Source organism: Agrilus planipennis, unplaced genomic scaffold (assembly GCF_000699045.2).
Source record: "Agrilus planipennis isolate EAB-ADULT unplaced genomic scaffold, Apla_2.0 scaffold253, whole genome shotgun sequence".
NCBI classification, from domain to species: domain Eukaryota; kingdom Metazoa; phylum Arthropoda; class Insecta; order Coleoptera; family Buprestidae; genus Agrilus; species Agrilus planipennis.
Window position 1 is genome coordinate 237,896 of NW_020438991.1, and position 8,432 is coordinate 246,327.

The 8,432-nt window shown below is 32.7% G+C and overlaps 4 protein-coding genes and 1 long non-coding RNA gene across 8 annotated transcripts in view; 2 read left to right on the forward strand and 3 right to left on the reverse strand.

Moving 5' to 3' along the window:
* The window catches only part of LOC108739802 (WD repeat and FYVE domain-containing protein 2), a 4,391-nt gene extending 3,508 nt beyond the window's left edge, over window positions 1-883 (reverse strand). The window contains exons 1-2 of the mRNA XM_018473862.2: window positions 575-883; window positions 164-511 (exon numbers count right to left, since the gene is read on the reverse strand). Of these exons, the coding sequence (XP_018329364.1) occupies window positions 164-511; window positions 575-732 (506 nt within the window). The 5' untranslated portion in view covers window positions 733-883. The remainder of the gene's footprint in view (window positions 1-163; window positions 512-574) is intronic.
* Window positions 884-1,042: 159 nt separating this feature from the next.
* On the forward strand, window positions 1,043-2,157 carry LOC112904774. Of its 2 annotated transcripts, none has more exons than XR_003231346.1 (4): window positions 1,043-1,714; window positions 1,787-1,924; window positions 1,978-2,090; window positions 2,148-2,157. It is a non-coding gene; the product is annotated as an uncharacterized LOC112904774 (long non-coding RNA). The 2 variants fall into 2 exon arrangements; XR_003231345.1 differs by having other exon boundaries at window positions 1,043-1,648.
* A 999-nt stretch (window positions 2,158-3,156) lies between these two features.
* On the forward strand, window positions 3,157-3,937 carry LOC108739830 (transcription initiation factor TFIID subunit 10). The gene is made up of 3 exons (XM_018473901.1): window positions 3,157-3,421; window positions 3,478-3,648; window positions 3,700-3,937. Exons 1-3 carry the CDS (start codon window positions 3,305-3,307, stop codon window positions 3,805-3,807), a joined length of 396 nt encoding a protein of 131 aa, XP_018329403.1. The 5' UTR covers window positions 3,157-3,304; the 3' UTR covers window positions 3,808-3,937.
* A 23-nt stretch (window positions 3,938-3,960) lies between these two features.
* LOC108739831 (phosphatidylinositol N-acetylglucosaminyltransferase subunit P-like) lies at window positions 3,961-5,065 on the reverse strand. 3 transcript variants are annotated; one of them, XM_018473902.2, is made up of 4 exons: window positions 4,990-5,035; window positions 4,865-4,886; window positions 4,670-4,798; window positions 4,381-4,612 (listed from the first exon to the last, which is right to left on the reverse strand). In XM_018473902.2, the coding sequence occupies exons 1-4, from the start codon at window positions 5,024-5,026 to the stop codon at window positions 4,483-4,485; spliced, it is 318 nt and encodes a 105-aa protein (XP_018329404.1). In that variant the 5' UTR covers window positions 5,027-5,035; the 3' UTR covers window positions 4,381-4,482. The 3 variants fall into 3 exon arrangements, with proteins under 3 accessions (XP_025831492.1, XP_018329405.1, XP_018329404.1); XM_025975707.1 differs by having other exon boundaries at window positions 3,961-4,612; window positions 4,670-4,886; window positions 4,990-5,065; XM_018473903.2 differs by lacking the exon at window positions 4,990-5,035 and having other exon boundaries at window positions 3,961-4,612; window positions 4,670-4,983.
* Window positions 5,066-6,906: 1,841 nt separating this feature from the next.
* LOC108739804 (60S ribosomal protein L13a) lies at window positions 6,907-8,092 on the reverse strand. The gene is made up of 5 exons (XM_018473865.1): window positions 7,983-8,092; window positions 7,688-7,818; window positions 7,526-7,635; window positions 7,209-7,354; window positions 6,907-7,147 (listed from the first exon to the last, which is right to left on the reverse strand). Exons 1-5 carry the CDS (start codon window positions 8,001-8,003, stop codon window positions 6,941-6,943), a joined length of 615 nt encoding a protein of 204 aa, XP_018329367.1. The 5' UTR covers window positions 8,004-8,092; the 3' UTR covers window positions 6,907-6,940.
* Window positions 8,093-8,432: the final 340 nt, after the last annotated feature.

Here is an 8,432-nt window from a genome sequence, read left to right on the forward strand (position 1 = left end):
TATCAATGCCATTTGTGTAGATGTTAAGGCACTAATTAAATTAGTCATTTTTTATAGATGTTTGCTTTAAAGTGTTTAAATATAGAACTAATAATTTAATATAACCTTTTTTAATTAAAATATATATCAACTTAATGAAATTAATCATACTACAAAAGGATACTGCAATGAAGTACACCATGCTTCTACTGTGTAAGTTCCAATGTTCTTCCCAGTTTGAGTGCAGTTAAAAGAGAAAGATTTGTCTCTACTTGCACTTAAAATCCACTCATTATCTAAAGCATAAAGAAGATCAGTGACCCTGGCCTGATGTGCCAAGTATTCTCTAGTTAGATTCATGCGATTAAAATCTGGTGCAAGTATATATTCTGAAACAGTTCCATTATCCTGACCTATAAACAACTGTCTTGTTTCTTTAGTGTAATAAACAGATGTTGCCCCACTTGGCATGTGGTGGCAAATACTTGGCCAATACAGACCAGAATCTCTTTTTAACCATACTCTAACAGCTCTGTAATGAATAATTTAAAACATGTTTCAATTAAACTATAAGTGATGTAGTGTTTACACTTACTTATCATCAGATACAGTGATAACTCCTTCTTCTTTCGGTATGAAAACCGCCGCATTAATTTCATCATTGCAACCTTCTAATTTTGCTACTAGTGATGGTTTATTCGTTGTCGAAAATCGGTCATTTGATTGTGTTGCTGGTTTTATTTCAGCTGCCATTTTTAACTTTTTTTCACGTTTCAAAACTGACAAAACACAACTGACAACATTATTTACACAAACAGCAACTAAGAAGGACGCAACTATAACAACACTCAAACACACTGCGACTGTAAATAATTAAATTGAATTTAATTAATTTATTCTCTTGTTTTCTCGTTTCTCATTCCTTCATTGATTGCCTTTGAAATTTAGGTAGATTTAGGCCAATTCCAGCCAATTCATTCTGTGGATCACTTTGGTTCTTATATACACAGAAAGTTGTCTTACAGTCTTAAAAGGGTCCGTATTCATAAATCATACTGAATCAATAGCAGGTCCTGTTATTATATTCAAAAATTTGTGTATTAGCCAATACACTTATTAAGCACATTTAACATTTTTAAACAAAGCATCATGTGTATAATGACTTAAATAGCAATTTAGTAAACAAAAAAGTGTTTTTTTTCCTTTTACATTTCTGTAAAAATAATGGGACATAATTACCCATTTCGTTCATGTCGTGTTTTACCTAACCTAACCATACTTTAATCAAAAAATGATTTTATGCGATAAATTAAGATTATGGGAGAAAAGGTTACAGCAATAAAAGATAATACGAGTGAAGTGAGAGTGGTTGTTTCCTTTTGATTGCAGGAATGGGAGTTATGTTAATTTCATAATAATCTACAATTGCAGTGTTTTAACCATGTTTTAACTTTCTCCAGCTGTATATGTTCTCAGCAGGGTATGAAATGTCGAGCGCGAGCGACACCTAAGTTTACCCCACGTAAGTTTTTAAATTTTTTAAATTACCAAAATCGACATTACCGACATACTAGGCGACATACATTTTACTGAAACGACAACAGATGATGCGACGGCGGTTGCGATTATCGGAGGAATTCCCCAGTAGTTGTGGCGTTATTGAGCAATAGTGAGTAGTTTCACAACTTGTAATATTTTAAAATTTTTGTGAAAAGTACTTTTACCTATCCTGAAAGTAAGTAATATATTAAGTACTTCAATCATGCTTTACAATAAGTAAAGAAAGGATGTTTTCTGCCCAACACAGAAAAACCGTGATGTACAGTCTACACTATTACGGGGTCAAATTAATTTGAAATAGATTATACAGCTCCTGCAGGAGTTAAAGGTCAAGAAGCCGCTTTCCATTTTCCTGAAGTAACAGCGGTTTCAACGAAAGTGGCAGGTATTGTAATTTGTTGTTGTGAAACTTAAGTTCTAAAAAAAAATGTTTTGTAGAACTTCTTCTGGTAGAGGAATAGAAGCAGACGGAATTGCCCCATTAAAAGATGAAAAAGTACTGCATCCAGTGAAAACATATGACGGGAAAAGAAGAATTGTTTCAACTGCAGGTAGTTATGCAGATAACAGTTTCAAATATCCAAAACATATATAATTATTTGTTATAGAAAGTACACTCACAATGGACAATACAGAAGCTAGTATTTCTGCAGTTTCTGAATCGTTAGCACCCCCTGTAGAAGCAGGAAGCAGTACTAAATTAGGTAAAGAACAATTTCTTTGTTCATACAAATATACCTGTATTAGTATCTATATTTTAATTAATTGATGTTTGCTATTTACTCGTATATTGTATTAATTATATTTATTACTGCATTTATACTTTGTTATTAAATTTGTTAATTTTATTTTTGGTTTTTTTTTTCAATTTCCATTTAAAACAAAAAAAAATAAAATTTGGTGTAATTTTGAAATGCGCGCCTTTGGTTACGCTTCATAGTGTGATGTATAGATGGCAGTGAAATTCGAAGTTTTCTTTGCCAATACCATTTATATATATATTCCAAGTATCGTCTACTAATGTGGGGTAAACTTAGATGTCACTACTATCATCCAAATCTCGAGAGTTTTACATCTATTTACCTAGTCTAGGGTTCTCAGCTAAAAAGTGTTTTAGTTTTATAGGAATCTGTAATTTGTACATCTGTACATGATCTGTACTAATCTATGGTCTATACGACCTGTTTATGATCGGTGTTGCCAGAGTTGGCACAATTGTACCAATCTAGTACATTTTAGCCTTTACAGTTACATCACTTTTGATAAATTTTTGTGCTAATTACATCTTAAAATGATCACAAGAAAAGTAAACAATAATATTTACTCTGAAACGAATAAAAAACATGAATCGAATGATATCTTCAACCGGTTCCAATATTAATCTGGTTCCGCTATGTTATCTGGTTGACTATATTCGCTGGAGCTTTGGTATAGGTTATGCTTATGCAGCATTCGTTGACGAGCATAGTATGGAGCATAAACAAGGTACGAGGTACGACGAGCTTTAGCAGGGACAGAGTTGCTTACCTCGGGGAACTCCCTCAGTTTTTATTATTCCATACAAGGTTTTTAAATGTAGCACCTTTTTTTACAACATTCTCATACAATTGAATAAATACCTCTGGCAACGCTGCTTATGACCACTTCTGATGGTGTTTTGCTTTTTGTTGATAGATGGTCAACGTGTTTAAATATCAAAATTAAGGAAATACTTCCTTTTTTATAATTGCAAAAAAAATTAATACATTAGTGTAAAAAGACAGCTATGAATCAGGATACAGATGGAGAAATTACAAAAACAGATGAACCTGAAGGAGAATCCCAAAGTCTTGGACAACCCTTAAGTGATTTTTTATTACAACTGGAAGACTACACTCCTACAGTAATTTTCATTCAATTCATTATTACAGTTTCTTCACAAAAATGTACGTTTTTTAGATTCCTGATGCTGTCACAGCTCATTATTTAAGAACTTCTGGTTTTGAACCAAGTGACCCACGTCTTTTACGTTTAATTTCTATAGCAGCTCAAAAATTCATTTCTGATATTGCTAATGATGCTCTCCAACATTGTAAAATGCGTAACATTTCAAGCAGTCATAGCTCAAAGGTAAATAACTTAAATATTATTAATACTTGTATTACTGGAATTTTCCTTTAGGGCTCCAAAAATTGCAAGGACAGACGCTATTGTCTAACAATGGAGGATTTGATACCAGCATTGGCTGAATATGGTATAACTATTAAGAAACCACATTACTATGTTTGAGATCCTTAAGATGTGAAAGTGTTAATGTATTGTGAAATGGTTTGTAGTAGTTATTTAAATGTATCAAGTGTAACTTAAAAGAGAAAAGTGTAATAAATAAAAAATAAAAACTTTTGTTTTTAAATGGTAACTCAGGAGTGTAAATTAACAAAATGTATTTACTAACTATATTTATATGTACGACTTATCATAATTTACATTTTATATGTCCCTATTGTTAAATATTTTACAGGAGAAATACTAATTGAATTATTAACCTCCTGCATTTCAAAAAATTTTGCACGTTTGCATCCTTTTGGGTCTTTACAGCAAATATGACATGCATCTTTATCATTATTAATTAAAAATTCTTCAAAGCTTGCATTTTTGGTACATTCTTTAAACTTCTTTTCATGAACAGTTACAACATCATCAATATTTGGTGTCATGCATAAATTAAGACAAGGGTAAATCACAAAACCAAATGCTGCTACCACTGTTAAAAAAAATATTGGCACTGCTATAGCCCAGTATCTTTGAGGAAGACATGTTATGCCAATATAATGAAATAAAGACTCTGGCAAAACAGCCCACAGCAAGTATAATATGAATAATAATTTGAAACTTAAATACATAGCAAATCCATATACAGCTCTATTAGGAGTTGGTGCAGGAGTATGTTCTGGCATTTCTAAATTAATAGTGATGATAATAGTCACTAACAGGAGGTCCAAACTGATCAATTGTGGATAAGATCAAATTGATATTATCAAAGAAATTGTTAACTGCTACCCTTAATTGCTTAGCAAGCCTACCAGAGAAATTCCTGAAATTTTCAATAATTTTTTTTCAAGTATTATTAATAGATTAAGAAATTTATTACCCAATCAAAATACGGTCCTTAACTGATAATTCTTTATTTACTTGACTACGTCTTGGTTCCTTATCTACTCTTAATACATCGTAAACGATTTGAGCTACGCGTTTAGTTGGAAATGGCACTTTAATTTCTCTAATTAAAGGGTTAAGTTAAACAAACACCAACAATGCTCTAGACATTAGTAACTTTAAAGGATACATTGCTATGTCGTTCATAATTACTACAAGAAATAAAAATTAGTTTAATAAAAAACAATAGACTTTAAACATATATTTTCATTCAATATGAAAACAATGGAGTTTTGTTTTCAGCGTATAGCGTACTTTTTATAAACAGTACTTTTTCTTTTCTCATTCTCATTGGATCATAATATTATCTATGATCATAATGACGCGCAGTACAGCATCAATGACATCTTGACATCAGTATAGTCTACTTCTTTCTAGTTCGGGTGCATTCGTTAACAATTATCAGCTTATCACTGATCCAAACTGTTAATTACTTACGTTGTTAATAAATAATTCTATAATAAAAAGTTTTTGTACGTTTCATTTCCATAATCCTAATCTATACTTTAGTTGACTCTAGCGGAAGGCTCTCTTCAAACTCTTTTTAGGAATTGGACGAATGGGTGGGGGAACAAATGAGAGGGACATAATGAAAATGGGAGAGAATTGAGTGAATAAAAATGATAAAAAGCGTACATAACAAGATGCGAGCTTTATGTGTATATATTCAACTTCCTAGAACATATTTCAAAAAAGATAATCCTACATACATTTTTCTCTGCAAACTGGTACTTACGAGGGTGGATTGATAAGTTTCCGGCCTAACCAAGAGATAACGCCACTAGGCCTACCTTGAGGTGACATTCTATAGTACCATCCTTGGATAGCTTGTAGCTATAGTTTCAGCCCGATCTCCTTGCTAGTGTAGGTTTGACAGCACGCTGAACAAGACGCCTCTGTGGTTTTCGTAAAAATGGAAAAGCAGGAAAATCGTGCTGTCATCAAATACTTTTATTTGAAGGGGTTAACGCCGAAGGAAATTAAAAAAGAGATGGACTCAACACTGGGGACATCCTCCCCGTCATATTCAACCGTTAAGCAGTGGGTTTCCGAGTTTAAAAAGGGTCGTGTGAGCACCTCTGATGGGCCTCGCTCAGGACGCCCCGTTGAGGTCACAACTCCAGATATGATCGAAAAAATTCATCAAATAGTGCTGGGAGACCGCAGATTGAAAGTGCGTGAGATAGCTGAGACCTGTAAGATGTCATATGAACGTGTGCAACATATTTTGCACCATTTGCATATGGAAAAGCTCTGTGCAAGATGGGTGCCGCGTTTGCTAACAGTCGACCAAAAATTGATTCGAAAAAACATTTATACCGCAAATTTGTCATTGTATAAGCGTAATCCAAGCGAATTTTTGCGTCGATTCGTAACCGTTGACGAAACGTGGGTCCACCACTACACTCCTGAAACCAAAGAACAGTCTAAACAGTGGATTGGACCAGGGGAACCAACTCCAAAGAAGGCAAAAACAATTTTTTCGGCGAACAAGGTTATGGCTACTGTTTTTTGGGATGCAAGAGGTATTATATACATTGATTACCTTGCAAAGGGTAATACTATCACTGGTCAATACTACGCAGACTTATTGCAACGTTTGAGCCACGAGGTGAAAATTAAACGACCTCATCTGGCGAAGAAAAAAATCTTGTTTCATCACGATAACGCACCAGCGCACACGTCAATCGTTGCGACGGCTAAAATCAACGATCTAAAGTTTGAATTGATGCCGCACCCTCCTTACTCTCCAGACCTAGCCCCGAGTGACTATTTTCTGTTCCCTAATCTCAAAAAATGGCTTGGCGGTAAGAGATTTGCGGACAATGAAGAAGTAATCGAAGCTGTAAATGGTTATTTTGAGGAGCTTGACGAATCAGTCTATAGAGATGGCATTAATAGACTGGAACACCGCTATGAGAAATGTATCAGCCTTGGAGATTATGTTGAGAAATAAAAAAAAAAAATTTTTAAAAACCTTGTTTTTCTTGGTCAGGCCGGAAACTTATCAATCCACCCTCGTATTTCACCCACTTTTGTTATGGCAATAAGTGGTTCTTCAGTTTTAAGTTATAATTTACTGGATTAGTATGTAATTGCTTTGCTTCAAATACACAGTATATTCACAATTAAAGAAAATTTTGGATTCTCATAATTTGTAAAATAAAGATCTCAACTTTAAATTATTTTTTATTAATACAAATTATTAATTGTAACCATATGATTTTATTAATGTTTGATAGGGAGCTACCTGTTTGGCAACTTTTTCTGTTGATTTCTTAGTGAGTTTCTTAAGTTTGTCACGTTTACGGATGGATAATACAGCTTTAACTTTGCGTTTAGTTTCCAAAGCACGAACAACAGACTGGTATTTCCATCCAACTTCATGAGACAAACGTCCAACATGACAATACTACAAATTTAATTATATTTTTTAAACTGTAAATTATAGACCTCAATAAATACAAATTCACCTTGCGTCCAGGTTTCAAACATAAAATTCGAAGTGCACCAGGTACTACCAACCGCTTTCTTCTATCATATGGAGGTGGAATTCCCTCATATGCCTTCAATCTCCTTAAGGCTTGTTTTCCACGTTCAGTTTTGTGAGGTAACATGCCTTAAATCAAACTGTATTAATTGCTAATTGTTTACTAAATGCAAAAAACACATAGCAGTAATTGAAATATCATAATTCGTTTTTTTCATTATTTTTCAAATAATGTAGGTAAGAAGATTTATAATCATATAAAAAAATTAATAGGAAGTTTAGAAGTTAGTGAATCCGTACCTCGTACAGTTTTCCAGAAAATTCTCGAGGGGGCTCTAAAATGGAAAGGTCCTCGAGCAGGATTAACGTTGCATCTTTTTCTCAAAAAGGACATAAACTTCAGTTTGTTTCTGAAAGACACGTATTATTAACGAAAGCACATATGCATATTTAGAAACTAACCTAAAAAAATTCCCTGAAATATTTAGTTGCTCACATCTAACAACAACTATTTTATTTCCATTTAAAAGTGCTTTTGCAACTACAGCTGCAAGGCGCCCTAAAAGGTGACCTTTTCCGTCTATTAATATTGCCTAAAATAAAAAGTAGACATCGTCAACACGTGTACTTTTCATAATTTTATTAAATGAGACAATATGAAACAAATTGAAAGATATGATTGAACGTAAGCATCACTATGTTGATACAAACATTATAATGTTGTAACTTTCAGATAAATATTAAATTTTATTCGCACCTTTTCACTAAACCCCGTCATGATATTAATGGAGCCTCGAAAGAACTACCGGAAACAATGTAAAACTCTATCTGTCAAATGTCATAATACAAATAATAAGATTGAGTAATATGAAAAATATATTTTAAAATTGTTAAATAATAATTGATGTAATAATGAAATATTTTTTGTATAGTTTGTAGTTTATGTAGTATATATTATTTATTAATTTACAAGGAATAAACATAATTTTAATTTGAATTATTAATGAAACGAAGCGAAGGTTGGTACTAGTACTATCTACGTATTGTTGCTACAACAGCGACATCCCTTCAGTATCCTGAAAATGTCATAAAAATAATTTTGAATAATATCAAATATATATTTTAAAGTTGTTCAATAATAATTAATCTCATACTTAAATACATATTTAGTAATTTATAAAGTATATGGTACATCTTACTGATTAAT

Coding starts and splice junctions, on each gene's coding strand:
- LOC108739804 (XM_018473865.1), bottom strand. CDS start 8,003: ATGACGGGGTTTAGTGAAAAG. Junction 7,636..7,687: donor ATTTCAGGGAATTTTTTTAG/GTTAGTTTCTAA, acceptor CGTGTCTTTCAG/AAACAAACTGAAGTTTATGT. Junction 7,355..7,525: donor TTTCTGGAAAACTGTACGAG/GTACGGATTCAC, acceptor GTTTGATTTAAG/GCATGTTACCTCACAAAACT.
- LOC108739830 (XM_018473901.1), top strand. CDS start 3,305: ATGAATCAGGATACAGATGGAGAAATTACAAAAACAGATGAACCTGAA. Junction 3,422..3,477: donor TGGAAGACTACACTCCTACA/GTAATTTTCATT, acceptor TACGTTTTTTAG/ATTCCTGATGCTGTCACAGC. Junction 3,649..3,699: donor CAAGCAGTCATAGCTCAAAG/GTAAATAACTTA, acceptor ATTTTCCTTTAG/GGCTCCAAAAATTGCAAGGA.
- LOC108739831 (XM_025975707.1), bottom strand. CDS start 4,475: ATGCCAGAACATACTCCTGCACCAACTCCTAATAGAGCTGTATATGGA.